We start from the raw sequence: 16,440 nt of genomic DNA on the forward strand, positions 1-16,440 counted from the left end.
GTTTAACGTATTTTGGATATCCTTTAGCTGTGGTAACACAATGTGCCGATGTTAGTAGGAACTGATAATCGATCAATGTGGCGCCACATTCAAAGATTGAGGAATCTGCTTCGTTCCATATAAATCCAAAGCGATTATAAACGTTTCTTTCAATATTCTTAGTTTCGTTAAGAGCCCGTCCTGGACATGAATAGTCCTGGGTGCAAGCTGAAATAAAGAAAGGGACAATTAGAGTAAGCGCCAATTTATAGTAACAATTTTCGTACCTTCATAGCTTAAAGATTGACTCGTTTCTCGCTCAAGCCAATCGATGTAATCACTTACTCTGCTGTAAACTCCCGTAGATCCCGGAATACACGGAGTTCCAAATGAGACAACACCAGCTACTAAATCAAACACAAACCCATATATGTCCAAACGCTTCACTCCTATCGGGCCTCCTGAATCGCCTTCACAGGTGTCCATACCATCACCAGCGGCGCAAAACTGATCATTTCGGAATCCATCAGGCATTCGTCGTCGATGTCGATTGATAACTATTCTTTCCGCGCACACCGACGGCTCGATTTTATCGAGCTTCACCAGCTGCAATGTTGGACTACGCGCTTCGCCAAAACCAGTTGCACCAAACCCAATGGCTTGCATTTGTTCCTCTGGTAGTTCTTTTTCGCGCCACAGACAAGCTGGGCACACGGCAAGGTTGAATTCAATAGATTCGGCCAACTCCACCAGAGCTATATCGAAATAGCGGAGAGATCCACGGTACTGAGGGTGTACAGTAATTCCGAGAATCGCAATCTGTTGAGCAAACTCATCATCCTCTACGCTTCCAAGGTCCGTGTCACCAAGTCGCACCGTATCAGGAGCAATACTTCAAAGAGACCACACAAGAAAACATTGATTAAAACCACCATTGATCGCTACACAGTGATGTTTCTTGTTATACTTCTCTAAATCGTAAGTACAATGCGCGGCTGTAAGAACGTGGCGGTCGGTAATCAAGGTTCCTCCACACGCATAGTCGATGCTACCATCTTTCTGAGTCCAACCGATCGCTACCTAATATGTCAGTTACATACAATTTTCTCGTTTAATGTGCATAAAACCGGCTATAGACTCCTTACCATGTGTTGGAACTCGCCACCGTATACCCGCCTTGGAACATGACCAGACGCGACGTCGACATAGGCGGTAGTGGTAAGATAAGACGTAGCCGGTGTCGAATGGAACCTAGAAGGGCAATCTGAAGTTCGATAGAGGATTAGGATGTCGACTCTCAATGAGCTGAATAGATCTTACCCCGTAAAGATGTTCTTGCCAAATAATCACTTGGTGGGTTGTCCACAAACCAAAATGCCTGGACAGATACCAGACAGTCTAAGAGGGAAACTAACGACAATACTAATGCACCACGACAGCATATGCTGAATCTATCCGTCTTGGAACTCATAGAAATTGCAACATAAAACAATCCTACTAGTCCTAAGAGTAGCATCCTAAACTCAGATTTAAATGGTCAAAGTGGGATGAACCGATCACACTTCCAATCGCCACGAAGGACCTACAGAAACTGAGCAACTATGCTTGAACCATCAATCGCCTTTGTTAAACCGGAAATTTATCTTCTTGTCTGGAAGCGTGTGCGTGGGGTTTCCCCATTTTCAGCAACTAGTTTCTATAATCAGTAACGAAGACGATGCCCGCAAGCCTATGGCAAAACATGTTCGATACCAGGAACCCCGACCGACCAAGACAAAGCAACACCAAAGATTCGGGCATCGCTCGAACGCTGTGTGAAACTTATTAAAAATAGATGAATCCGAAAATAGCTGCCATGGTAACACAATCTGCCGATGCTAATAATAAACGATAGTCGATCAATTTAGCACCACATCCATAAATCGATTTATCTGCTTCGTTCTAAAAAAGATCGGGAATGTTGGTGAAAAAAACCTTGTTTCGTTTAGAACTCGTTCTGGACACCAATAGCCATTGGTGCAAGCTGAAACAAAGTAGATGGCACCATGAACAACCGCCAATCCAGAGTAACAATTTCCTTACCTTCATCTAGCATGCTGGTTCGGTAGCTTTTGAGTCGCATTTTCGTCGCTAGATGATAACATCAAGGAAAGAGACCAGCATTGCAGACAAGCTCTGGAGCTTGAAACAGTGAAAAGCTACGGCACGTATTCTTCTTAAATTCGCTCATCTTTTTCGGCATTTTCCTTTTTTGTACTACACTACTATAATAATGCCAATAATGATTAGAATGGGATGGAATCTGATCTCGTCGTGGCGCAATGGCATATTCTATTCAATCGATGTGCAATTTCTCATCTGCAAAGACCAAGTTGCTTGCGAAGCACGGATAACGGATTCACATAAAACGCGGTAACTGATTCATACACCAAACTTATCTGAGTTCGCTTGATCTTTGATCGCATTACTTGAGGTCACCACATCCTTGAGGTCACCCAGAAAAATCTTCTATGAATCGCATTACTTTCTAACGCATAGGCCACTACAAGTTATTGGTTACTACGGTAGTGTTGCGTATAGCTACCACAGCTTACTAGCGCAACTAAATGTAACTTTTCGATTGCAGAAACTCTCGGGGATTTCCCCAGCCAGCAGACGGTGATCCGCACCCAGCAGGCGGCTATCCGCATATTTTCAGGCGGATAGCGTTTCATAGTGGGACACATCTGCCCAACACGAGTCAAAAATCGAGAAAAAAGGGGATTTAAATTTTATAACGGATATTCCATGTTAAATGATAATTTTGAGCTGTTTTTCGTTTTCAAACGTTTCTACGGGCTGATGGTAGAACTACCGACCTTCGAGCCTGTTGATCATTATCATAAACAATACAATGATCATCATCATAAACAAGTTTGCTTTATTCTGTATGGCCTTAAAAACCCCGCAGCAATGTAAGATTCACATTTATAGGACCATTCAACATAAACTTCCATTTTTCACAAAAACTGATCACAAATTCCCCTGCACATCCAATTTTAAAATATTGTGATAACTTAGCAAACCGAAGTATAATATTTCAACTTATTCCGCAACGTTATAAAATAATAAACTGCCAGATTAAAGTAGGAAACAAAATAGATTAGAAGCTCCTCGGGGATCATATTCAGTCAGACATTTTACCTGATATCATCCATCACAACCCATTGGCCCATGAATGCTCAACAATGCTCCTTTGACCACAATGGCCCAGGCTTACTCGCCAATCTCCTGTGCGGTCATCTCTCAGGCATCCTCGTACCGTTTATGAAACGAAACCAAAACTCGATAAGGCCATCGTCTGTTCGGCTTTTCGCTATCCATTGCAAGCGAACAGCAACATTCACTATTTATTTTGTTCGCTCTCTTATCCTTTCCTGTTCCGCAATCGAAAGGCGATGCGCGTGCGTGTGTGTGTGTGTGTGTGTTTGTGTGTGTGTGTTTGTGTGTGTGTATTGTAAAAAATGATCAGACGAATATAAAAAAACGCTCCGTAGCAACAGATGCGTCAACAGAGGCTCGATTTCGAAGCAACGTGAAGCGCCCTTTCTCCATGCTGCTGCTGCTGCTGCTGCTGCTGCTGCTGCTGCTGCTGCTGCTGCTGCTGCTGCTGCTGCTGCTGCTGCTGCTGCTGCTGCTGCTGCTGCTGCTGCTGCTGCTGCTGCTGCTGCTGCTGCTGTTGCTGCTACACACAATTGGTTTCGCACCAAACCAAAAGCGCCCCCCCCCCCCCCATCCCACCCATCATCATCATCATCCCCATCAGCAACGCAATAGGTTGGCCAGGAGATTTGCAGCGGGAGACTCCTTCAGCTCCCAACGAAAGCACGAGATCCTCGCGCAGTCACGCAATCGAACGCACATTCTCCCAGACCCACACCCAGGAGCTGGCATTGTGCGCGCATTATGATGACGATGACGCTGCTGGTGATGGTGGTGGTGTTGGTGGTGGCTCCCTCAAAAGATCATCAAGCATCGACGCTGGGCGGGGTGCCCCATCTAATCGGCTGAAGCATGATGGGAAAGGTTAACCAAATGACATCTACGTCCAATTTTACGTTTATTTGCGCGCGATGTTTCGGTAACGGAGTGACCATTAGCCGCAGCAGCTCACCGTTGAGCTTTCACCGGTTGTGTGTATGATGTGGTATGGTCGTTAAGTCAGCTCCGAACGTTTATTGTTCTCAATATTTGCGATCGAAACAGCAAAACCTATGCTCGCACGACAGTTATATCCGATTAGTGGGGATAGTTCTTTAGGGCTGGTTTTTGGAAATCAGTGAAGGAGTACCTCGAATTCTCTCCAAAAACACCGCGTTATTTATATTCAATCAATTATCTGGGATTTAATGTTCATCCAAAAAAATGCTTGCATAAACGCGAGTCCCATCGTACGGATCGTACAGAAAGACCCGCATGAATAGGGCCCCCCGAACTAATAATACCTCTGAGGAAGCCGACGCCAGAGATCGACTATCTCTGCCGGCAGCAGCAGCAGCACTTGGCCAAGATGCCAAGAGCGAACGCGAACGAGTGCTCGCGCACGCTCGCGCACACGTCTCGCCAGAGGGCCATTCATTCATAAAAGCTTTTCCATCCCGCCCGCCACAAAGGCCGCAGCGCATGGCCCCGGGAGCCGCGTGTATTTCCGCGCGGTGGCTTCGGCGGCAGCAGCAAGTGGAATTGTCACTCAATTTTATCATTTGCGAGCATTTCACGCCACCTCTGCAGGCCGTTTGTCGACTAATGCTGGATGCGGATTGGTGGTGCTTGCGTGACGGATATGACTTAATGGTGCACCGCAGTTCCCATTGTTGTACACCCAGCGGTTGCGCAACATGAACAGCACATGGGAGAGCGACATCCTCCTCAAAAGTTCAGGCAAGTGTGCCCTAAATTAATTATGCTAGAGCGCAAATCTTAGCAACAAGAAACGACTCGGAAGAGGATCTGCGAACGGCGAGATGAGGTGAATGGGGGTAGTATAGAGTGGTTTACGGTTGCGCGATGAGACCTTGGCCGGTGCCCGCCAATAGAACCCCGAAGGCACAGCTAATGCCCTCTTTAGGGACCAACCCAAAAACCCATCTACCTCATTAGCCCCGAAAAGACTCCACAAATGACGCCCTATTAATCATTTGTCGGTTGCATTTGTCTTTTGTGAGGGTCGGCATTTTACAATGTTACAAATCGTGATATGATTGATTGGTGGTATCAAAGCGGTATGTACAGCTCCCAGAACTACACGCGGGGCCGTAACGATAATTTCGAGGGCAGGAATTGACCAACCGGAGACGTTTAATGATCCCTGTAGCCCGCTTTCGGAGCAGCAATCATGAAATCAATTACGAAACACGAGCTAAGCATATGATTTAATGTTCATATCATTCAAAGGTGAGCCACAGCCAGATTTAAGTATTGCTTCAAACGTTTCAAGCATCCCAAAAACCGAGCATAATCTGATCGAAGGCGAGGCGATGGCCCAGCATTCCTCGTTGCATAACTGACACAATTTCATTAGCAAAGAAGTGCAAACAATGCGCAATTTCACTCCTTTTGCACAGCGCACCTGCCTGTAATGGCACCTACGCGACATACACAAGCCGCTTAGATAAGTATAAGCTCGTGATCGCGCGTTGTTTTAGCATCCTACCACATCTCCGCTCCGCTATAGTATGACTTAGCATCCATCCCCCCGGTGGGTAAGTGACAAAAATTGGCACACTCCACCACATCACGTGAGTGCACGTGAGCGCACGCCCTCGCGCATGAAGCTTAACGATCCACGAAAAGGAAGTCAAACGCCATGGCGAAGCGAAGACGCCACAAATGCCCATCTTCTTCACCGTCAGGGCGTCAAGTGGTGCAGCACGAATGGGATGAGCTGGCGAAAATCGAAATTAATTCACAAAGGTGGAAAATGTGTGGAATTTTCAATGGAGTGCAGACAACCTCCCGTAGGTACGAGGATGCCCGGTACTGTCTTTCGCATGTCAGCCAGTTCGCGGAAAGACGACCGGATGGCCGGAACGAATGCGCCATTGCACTATTATGCAATTATGGATGCAAAAGCGCCAAGCGCGTGCACGAAAGCAGAAAGGCTCAGCAGCAGCAGCGGCAGCAACAACGAGGCGTGAAAAAAGGGGGTTCGTCGCTCGACAAACCTGATTTTTCCCGTTTTTGGCCAGTAGATTGACCAGAGATTTTTTTTTCGTTTTTTTTTTTTTGTTTTTTGTCAGCTTCACTATCGCTCGCCAGTGCTCCGTCCGGTCCGGTGGTGGTGGTAAGATGAACCCAAATTAATTACTTTCCTGCCTTTCCTCACACATTTTCCATTTCGCGGTCCCTGACATCGTGTGCCGTGTACCTTGTGTACTGTTTCGAGTGTCATGTCGTCGGTGCGGTTGCATCATGCGGGAGTTCAATGATGAAAAACGGCGCAGATACGACGACGCGTCGAAATCCAATGAAAGTAAAGGAAAGAAAGCAAAAAAAAACAACAACGAACGAACCAACCGCAATGACCGGAGTGAAATGGCCTCACCCCGGCTATCGGTGCAATGTATTCGGCCACTGGAAACTGGAACTGGTCCGTCTTTTCAAGGGGATTATATAAAATGGAGTGTCTTTTGTTGGCAAAAGGACAGCGTCTAGTATTATCACACATTTCGTAGCGTGCCATATTTAGCAGCTCTTCCACTAGCTGGCGTGTCGCTCTGGTAAAAGACTTGAAACGACATGATCCACCGCTTCGTTGAGGATCACTGGCCAGAAAGGCGCGTACCTGCAATTGAGACAACTTATAAGAAACGTTTCCTGTCACCTAACACACATCAAAAGGACAAAAAAAACGAAGGGAGCAGGAAGACGACGACATAATTACGAAACAGATGAACTTGTGACAATGTCCTTTCGCCATTGGACACTTGACCCAAACCGGCTTCCCAGTGAACGCAAAATGTTATAAACCGACTCCTAAGCGTGTGGCTTTTCTTTGCATTTCACAAACGATAAGACAGTTGACATTAAAAATCACAATACACCTGATATGCTCGACACAGCTTGCCATCGCCACCAGCGCCAGCGATCATCGACGATAGCAAAAATGAGGTTGAGCGGTCGGTTATGTGGCCAACCATGCCAACCACCCAGTCGTCCATCCATCCATCCATTTGCATACGATTACTTAATTTCGGAAAACCCTTAACAGTTCAACGAAACTACCGGAAAGCGGGCGGCACAACATCATCACCACTTGTCAAAACGCGGCAAAATGGAAAGGAAAGTACCGACCGGCCACTTCGGAAGGCCACTTCCATTTGCCAAGTGTTGCTCGGCCCGAAGACCGGTGTACCGGTATGGTGCATGTAATGACAAAAACCCCCGGGACCAAGACCAAGCTATAGGACGACAGGAAGAAAGACGAAAGCAATCCATTTGCGCTCATCTCGTGTTTAGCCAACAAATTGCGCCGATAAACGCGGTACTGTTTATCCCGACACGATACTGGCAATCGAATAGCATCGAAATGTCAGACAACCACCCGGTGGTGGGGAGCTAAACCCCAAAATTAATGTTCCCCGCTAATCGAATTTACGCTCGCGTCGTCTGACGAAACCACGAGCACGACGGCTTATTAGACGATCAATTGTCGATCGAGTTCGGTTGATCGAACCGTTGATGTTTGGCGCAAAACTCATCAACTCGTTGACGAGTGCCTTGTTCATGGTCCAGCCAGAGCCCAGCCCAGCCCACCGTGTTGCATAATTTCACTCCCAATCCTCCCGTGGTGGCGGTGATGGTGGGTGTCCGGGTGATCTGTATCGGGTGTGCATCAGAAACGTCAAAATCGGCTGGTCAGAAGTCAACTTCGCCGTCGCCGCCGTCGTGGCCGCGCTCAACCTTTCTCCTTCCTCTAACCCAATTGTCGTGATCCGGCGGACGAAAATGGGAACCGATCATGACAGCGAGAGTAGTGGAAGCAAACACCTGGCCCCAGGATCGCTCGCCGTGGCCGGAACGCCGTCACCAATCGATCATCCACCACGAATCCCTTCACTTTATCTATCTCAGGACTGGATCTTCCCTGGGATGGGGAAGACGAGGTGTATGAGTGTGTGTTGGGGGCCACTGGGCCACCGGCCGTAAGCATTTCATCTTTCACCGCGCCCCAAACCGTCGCTCGATCTTATGCAATCGAGAGTTTCCATCGAGCGGCGGTCACCAAAACATTTTTCTCTCGCTCTCTCTCTCTCGGTCTCTCTCTCTCTGTCGTTTCATCCCTTGCTCCTGTTGCTTTTCCAGTGTCCGATCGAACAAAATTGTATCACACATTTGTTTATATCATGACTCCCCAGCGGCAACGGGCTTCGCGGTTCCGAAACCATTCCAACTATTTCCGCTACCGACGACGATGACGACGACGACGACGCCGGCGACAAAATTACAATGTTTCGTTCGATTCGAGCGCCACTCGTTTCAGTTGCATCGATTTCCGTCAAACCGCGGTGCGGGAACCTACCGCATGGTGGTAGCGTTTCCTATGCTCCATTTGTGCTGTCCATGCATGCTCACGTGTGTGTTTGACCCACGAATTGGCCGGTCGCCAACAAGTGAACCAATTGGGACTATGATTAATGTCTTTCGTCGCCGTGAGTTCACTTTCGAAATGCAGCATAACCCTCGCATGCTCTCGGGTGGGTTTTCGGCGGCAATCGCTGGTCCGAGCAACGGATGGAATGCTGACCACCGGGACGAGTGCAGCGGTAATCGTATGGCCTTCGTGTTCCGACATCACATGGCCTGTCTGTGCTCAACCTCCGATGAACTACGATTTACATAATTATGATCTCGTTGATCTTCATTTGCAGCATTAAGTCACCGGCCATCGGTTTGATCGTATCGGGAGAGTGCATCGGAAGCGGGGTTTTCCTTTTACGATCGCTAACAGATTTACATCTTGATTTCTTTGTTTATTGCGATCATTTTATGGTTCAATTGATTCATTTAGAGTTTCATTGATTGTACGTTTTGTGGAAATCGCATTGTAGTAGGCAGTGTGCAGTTACTCGGAGAAATTTAACATATTATACATAACATAACATATTAAGGAACACTGTTACAATTTTCAAAACGAATCAATAGTTTAATCGCATAAAACTATTCGTAAATTTCGATCAAACAGTCAATGACGAATAAATACTAAATTGTTAAATTGAGGTGCCAATTGATTGGCGTTACAACATTTTAAATAACGTTGTCGATAGTTAAGTTACAAATTGAAAGGCGAGAAACGACAGTAAGCCAATGGCACCTTACCGCAACTCTTGTTCCAAAAAAAACCCGGCCAATGCTGTTCTCCCTTTCTTGGTGTAATTGCTTAATTTTGATAAGAAAATAAAATAAAATGTGCTTTAATTATACATCATCCAATGGTACTTGCACGCGAAAGCAACGAATGAATGTTACTAACCTTTTTTTTAAATTACATAACTAAAGCTGTTTACATATGCGATAGCTTTTACATATTTTTTTTGTTTTTTTTTCCACTGTACCCATTAAATCAATTAAAACAAAACCAAAGAAAACCATCGACTCGCCTTTTCACAACGACATCAACCCTTCACCTCGAATGACCATTTAAAGCGGAACACCAAAAGGCCACCGAATGATCCTAAAACACGAAATAAAGAATGCAGTTAAGCCGAATGCAAATCACCACTCGTATAGCCCTTCAATGCAATCACACACACATACATCTCATCCTTGCCGCAGACCCTTTGTAGGCTCCCAAACCAGAAGTAGTTAAGCTACTCTTCATGGCGCCCTTAACAAGTGAAAAAAAAGCAAATGCCGTAAAATGCCATTTTCGCTTCCCCCTATCAATCCGATCGGCGCGTAAATAACTCAACCTCATAAATGAGCGCAACCTGATGGAAGACCTTTGGACCATACCGGGCACCGTTACCGGGCTACCGTCACCAGTAAGTCGTCGGGAAATGTCGCTAAAGTGAAGTTGACCATTCTCTCGTTCTCTCTCTCCACACTGCACCGATTACGCAATGCCAAAGGATGGCCGAAAGGATGACGGCTCGCCGAGAGATCGCACCAGAAATCACTCGTCAGTCGTCTTCAATTTTCCACGGCCAAGCTGGAGATCCAACGCAATCCTCGCTTGCGGTTTTTCGTCGAATCGTCAGCTCCTGGTTCTCGGGTCACGTAACTCGAACCCCGCCGCAAGTGGATTAACGCCGAGAGCCGAACAATGGACAACATACGACAATAAGACGAAAACGAATTCTTCACGCAACGCACCGAGGGGCGGCGGTGGTGGTGGTGGTGGTGGTGGTGCATTGACAGCCTCTGCCCTGTCAGTGGCTTGCAATTTCGGCCCGCAATAATCCAGCTGTGACCCCTCCTGTCCCTCTCCTCAGGACGTTGGTGGCCTTCCCGTGAGCGCCATCCACACTTGCCCTGATTAACACCGGGCCCCGGACCATCGAGAGCCACACAACACAAAGCGTGAAGCTGTGCCAAAGTGAAAGAAAGCCTCACAGCCGTCGCTCTCGCTCTCTTCCAGCCATCTTTGGCTCGGACGGACGGACGGACGGACGGACGGATTCGCCTTCCGGAAGAGCCCACCACCACCACCAGCGGCTCCTCGGGCCAACGCCATGGGGCTTTCCTTCCCCAAATCCCACTCTGCATGCTGTGTCTGTGGCTCGCGTCAGCTTCGTCGCGAGTCCATGGCCCCCCGAAACCCCACCCTCGAACCAAACACCAGACCAGGCAGATAAACCGTGCCGTGTAAGATCGTAATATCGTGGCCCCGGGCCCCGGGCCCCGGACCGAAGCGCCAGCGCCGGGGTTCGAGAGTATAAAAGCGATTGTCCCGGGCTCATACGGCCATCAGTGATCGTGGTACCGTGTAGCAGTACAGCAGCCAACAGCCACACAACCGCGTGCAACCCGTGGGGCCTTCCTGCATTACCCGCCTTCTTTCTCTCTCTCTCTCTCTCTCTGCCCATCCACGTAGAGTGCAATTTCGGTGTTGTTTTTGGCGTGTTGCATTCGCAAGAATTAAGCGAGAGAAAAAAAGCGAAAGGAAAATGAACCGGTTCAGTGCGGTAAGTGCCTGTGTCTGCCTGAGTGTGTGTGTGTGTGTGTGTGTGTGTATGTGGTAATTGCCAGCCAAAAACCGAGCAGTGTAACCGGTGGAAATCAACCAAAAAAAAACGAGCACCGGAACGGAACGATCGCAATTGTACAACAGGGAAATGGCGATTTGCGTAAATCACCGTCGTGGCGTCGTATTTGATGAGGCGATTCCGGCGAACCGGAAGCTGGATTCTGATCGAATCGCCCATCATGGGCGATGAAAGCAAAAGGCCTTGCCTTCGACCTTCGCCCCTTTCGATCGGGCGTTCGATGGAGTGAAAGTGGACAATTGGGACGACGCCCGGTCGATGTCGATGAAATTCCCTTTTTTCGATTGAAATGACGCAAACAGCAAACAGACAAGCGACCGACGGCGGTTTGCCAGTGTATGTGTGTGTGTGTGTGTGTATGTGCTTTTTTATGGCCAATCTAAATGGCTTCCCCGGCTTGGCACAAAAAAGGAGGAACTCTAATGGCCGAAAAGAAAGCAAAATGGCGCAAGACGCAAAGTGGGATGCTGTTAATGGCGATTGGCGACATAACAGGTGTTAGGAAAGGAAAAGGGAGAAAAGGAAGTGTAGAGTGGATGTGAAAGGGGGGCGAGTGAAGTGTACGATGAGTCCCCCTTCCTAGGAGAAGGGTTTGGCGAGCAAACAAAGAGACTCACCTAATGAAGCTTGATTGTCTTTGTATTACATCAAGTTCTTTGAAGGATACTTTTTAGCGTCGCTTCAGTCGCTAATAAGTGTCAGTAGACATTAGCTATTCATTCGATAGCATAGAGCAACTGTCTATAAACTGGAAAAACGAAAGGGTACCTCAGATCTTGAGCTAATACATAAAACTACTGGCAAATCACCTCACTTCAGAATCCAATGCTTCTACATCTGAGTTCTATCTAACGTCGTATCCTCAAAACTATAGCATTTCGCACAGGACATTTCCAAGGGAACGCACTCATCAAATACAAGTCACCTTTCCATTTCACTTCCCTAATCTCTCGCCCAGACCAGGACAATGTTGCACTGGGGCCGCAAACATTGCATCATAACTGAACTGACAGCTTCTGGCCAGCGGCGACGAACCTGACTAATCGACCGTCTAAAAGAAATTGAAATCTTGATTCACCCGCCTTGCCTACCACCCTTTCTTCCTTTATTTTGTACCTTCCAACGGTACCCTTCGCTTGCATCACAATCACGCGGTGCCAATGGCGCAGTAGAAAAACCGCCCAAAGGGAAAGAGAAATGTCGGGCGTAACGTCGGACGGATAGGATGGACAACGCGCTTGCCTTTCACTTGAAACGATTGCAGATGCCTCGTAATATGTATATGGCACCCTTTACACACGCCGTGGCACGATGATCATACCGAGACCAAATTATGATGATCGTAGACTGACGCTCAACATGATGATGATGATGATGATGATGCGTGCCACTAGCCCAATATCGTTGTACGACCCCAAAATGATGTCCAACCGTGGGTGCCACTTACTCGCCCCGCAACTCCTAGTTATCTCGATATGCGGCGCGCACTCGCGCTTCATCCTCAACACCTCCCTCCGTGTGGTACTTGTCCTCCTTCAGCGACGGCTTTTTGCTTGTGGACCGATAGGTCTGCTTGCGCCAGGAGAAAGGAGTTTGGTTTGCTTCTTCCCTACCTATCCCAGTATCTGCTTCCTTCCTTCCACTCCACTGCAGCGTTGCGTAAGCTTCTCAGCCTTTGGCCCCTCACGGGAGGAGGACGAGATGACGCGTGGGTTCCGTTCCGTTGAACCGGTTACCAATCGGTGCGAGTACGAGTACGATGCCGGCATGCCGGCGGCAAGAATTTCACTTTCCATAACCATTCGTCCGAAAGTACGGTGGACACACTTGGCGAGTGACTATCACTCCACTCGACGCGACTCGAATCGACATCAGGAGAGTGTCGGGGACAAAGTGCAACCAAATCACAATTCGCATTCCACATTTAGTTATTACCGTACGTCACGCGCTGGTGGCGAATCGGTTCCGGGTTGAATGTACGAATATCATGGTTATTGCAAGCGGAGTGACCTAATACTAGAGTCTCCCGGACCTGACTTACCTGGCTCCAGTGTCTAGCTAATAATCGACAAGAAATGAGATGGTGTGCTTTGCGGCCATAATTGACATTTTCTTGTTCGTGAATCGCGCCGATCGAAGTAACCTTTTCCCCCGTATCTATCTATCTTCCTTTCTTTAGATCTTTCTGCTAGTTGCTGCCACGGTAGCGCTGGTCTCTGCCGAACCGCCCGTCCTGAGCGGCGGTTACTCTTACTCCAGTCGAGGTGGTGGTGGTCATGGTCATGGCCATGGTGGCGGCGGTGGTTACGACGATGGTGGCTACATTGCCGTTAGCCCTGGCCATCAAACCTCCGAAGGTCTCCATGTCGACCATAGCCTACTGCACAAGGTGAAGGAGGCGCTGCTCGAGCACGAAAACTCTGGATCGTACAGCAGCGGCGGCGGCGGTCATGGTGGCTACTCTAGCGGTGGCCACGGTGGATCCATCTCGTCCTCTTACGGACCACCATCGAGCTCGTATGGACCACCATCGCCCGTCTACGGTGTTCCTTCGTACTCCGGACATGGATACGGTAAAACCACCGGCATCGAGCTCGGTCACGTGCAGCAGGGCATCCAAGTTGCCGAGTACTACAAGGCATCCCATGGACCAGCTTCCTCGTACGCATCCGGTTACTCCTCGTCCTACTCGGCGCCCTCCTACTCGTCCGGCCATTCGTCGTCGTACTCGGCGCCATCCTTTTCCTCCGGACACTCGTCATCCTACGCTGCACCATCGTACTCCTCAGGTCATTCCTCGTCGTACTCTGCCCCATCGTACTCGTCGGGACACTCGTCATCCTATTCCGCACCTTCCTTCTCTTCTGGACACTCGTCCTCGTACTCGGCACCGTCGTACTCCTCGGGACACTCGTCGTTTACGCCGTCGCATGGTTACTCTTCCGGTGGCTCATCCCACGGTATCTCCTCGCACTACTCTGCTCCTTCTATCTCCTCGCACTACGGCGCTCCTGCTATCTCTTCACACTACTCGGCACCATCCTCCTCGTACGGTGTCCCTTCCATCTCTTCCAGCTACGGTGTCCCGTCGTACTCGTCGCACTCGGGCGGCTCCTCGTACTCGCACGGTTCCTCTCACTCGTCCGGCCACTCGTTCGCAGCCGCCATCCCATCCTCCTCGTACGGTGTACCATCGTTCGGTAGCGGAGGCATCGGTGGCCACTACCATCGCCCATCCTCGTCCTCGCACCACTCGATCTCTTCCTACCGTCCGCCATCCTCGTCGTACGGACCACCCCGTCCCGTGTACGGTGTCCCGCACCATCACTAAGTCTAGGTTCTAAGAGGATCATTTTGAGGTGATCAGTTCTCTCTAAGTCAGTACTAAAACACACACACACACACAGCCCGTGCTGTGTTTAGTTAGTAGACAGATTACTTGAAACATCATGTGCAGCACCTCATCGTTACCATAGAGCAGTAGTGTGAGTGCGCTGGCCACACCACTAGCACCACACACTCATTCACACAGACATACATCAAATAAAGCTTACATAAAGCTGTTCATTGTCATTTGTACAAAATATACAAAACTATTCCTAAAAAACCTCCGCTCTTTTATTACTTCGCGCGCAAAATGCTCACCACCTTAGCTATTGTAGTACGTCTTAATGTAAGGATTCTGGGGCGTCGGACACCGGAATTCCTCGAACAGTTCACGCAATGCCGTCGTTTTGTGACGGGTTGGTTCGAGCATGTTATTCCACAAACCGTTCGCCGACACGGCATGTCCCTTCTGGCTCAGGTGCACACAATCGATCGCCATGATCGACAGATCTGGCTTACCGTCTCGGCGATAGAACACACTGGCATCCCGATAGAACGGTTGATAGACGACGGTAAACTCATCACTATGAAACTCAGGCCGATGGCTAACGCGCTCCATAATCTGCACAAAACGACGCTCGAGCTGTCGGTAGAGGTTACGCCGTGCGGAATACTTCGGTCCATACAAACAGGAACACTCGATGGGACGCACGAATTGGCAGGTTAATGGTGCCTGCACTTTGTCGATCGAAAACGACAGATTGATCAGCGGTGATGGCACTAGATTCACGAGTGTCCTGTTACAGGAAGTTTGAAATGAAATGAAAGATTTATCGTTTAAAAGTTGAAGCTTCCTCATCTAACCTCGGCATAGTTTTCTTGAGATAGTGTAGCGTGGTCAGAAGATACTTCTCCTGATCACGGTTGATCCACTCGGTCGCGTTTGTCTGGAAGCACACATCCGAGCAGAAATCGTTTCCACCGATCATAATCGTCAACAGCTTCCAATGATTTTTCCAATTCACTCTGCAAATAAAGTCATTTCGTTGGAGAAATCTCAATACAAGATCCAAATGCAATGCAGCGTTCGCCTTCAAATGACCGTTACCTTGGATCGGACTTCATTCGCTCCACCAACGATGCCGCATTGTACGGCATATCGCTCGTCGTCGCAATGATTTCCGCCACATTAAACTGCGACGGCAGATGCACATTGTATGAGTCCGCGAAGGAATACCTGCAACAACAAAAAAAGGCCAGTACCAAAGACTATATTTTAGCGCCAACGTCCAACATCCACCATGCACCTCCATCTTCCTTACCCAAACAGGCGTGGATTGAACTCTTTCAGGATGTTCGGTAACGTCAGGTGGGTTCGCCAGTTTCCCTGCCCCCCGATACACCACGATAGGCCCCGATTATCGATCAGCAGCTCCCAGAACTGGCGCGAGTTAGCACCGGTGGCACTCGTCAATGAATCACCGAGGGCCGCGACCACGTCAAAATCACCGGGCCGTAACTGGTGCACACTACGGGGCACCGGTGAGCTCCGGTATCCGCGCACATCGCACGGGAACGGTACGTGAGGGGGAACGCGTGCCTGTAGCGAAACGCCCTCGTCACGCATTCCCGTTGGTCCCAGCAATCGGTTGTACACTTCGCGGATCCCACGGTACATCATCCGCACCGGTTCCGATGCATCGAGCTGGCTGGTGACGATGTGATTTTCGTACTCTTGCGTTCCGGTTATGTTTTTCAGCACATTGCCCCGCTCACGGCCGATCGGATTGCGTTGTGACGATGCAAACGTGGCCTCTATCGTACCAGGCACCAGCACCATGGCGACCACACCGACAATCAGCATCAGAGTGAGCTGCGTTTGAGGCAT

The 16,440-nt window shown here is 48.9% G+C and overlaps 2 protein-coding genes across 2 annotated transcripts; one reads left to right on the top strand and one right to left on the bottom strand.

Annotated features, from left to right (window-relative positions):
• The first annotated feature begins 9,950 nt into the window (after window positions 1-9,950).
• On the top strand, window positions 9,951-14,556 carry LOC125958308 (hornerin-like). The gene is made up of 3 exons (XM_049691575.1): window positions 9,951-10,001; window positions 12,879-13,037; window positions 13,405-14,556. Exons 1-3 carry the CDS (start codon window positions 9,951-9,953, stop codon window positions 14,554-14,556), a joined length of 1,362 nt encoding a protein of 453 aa, XP_049547532.1.
• A 318-nt stretch (window positions 14,557-14,874) lies between these two features.
• On the bottom strand, window positions 14,875-16,440 carry LOC125958256 (phospholipase B1, membrane-associated-like). The gene is given in 4 exon segments (XM_049691487.1): window positions 14,875-15,349; window positions 15,417-15,658; window positions 15,660-15,789; window positions 15,875-16,440. Coding segments are annotated over 4 exon segments (1,413 nt in total).

This window comes from Anopheles darlingi, chromosome 3, assembly GCF_943734745.1.
Source record: "Anopheles darlingi chromosome 3, idAnoDarlMG_H_01, whole genome shotgun sequence".
Taxonomy (NCBI): Eukaryota; Metazoa; Arthropoda; class Insecta; order Diptera; family Culicidae; genus Anopheles; species Anopheles darlingi.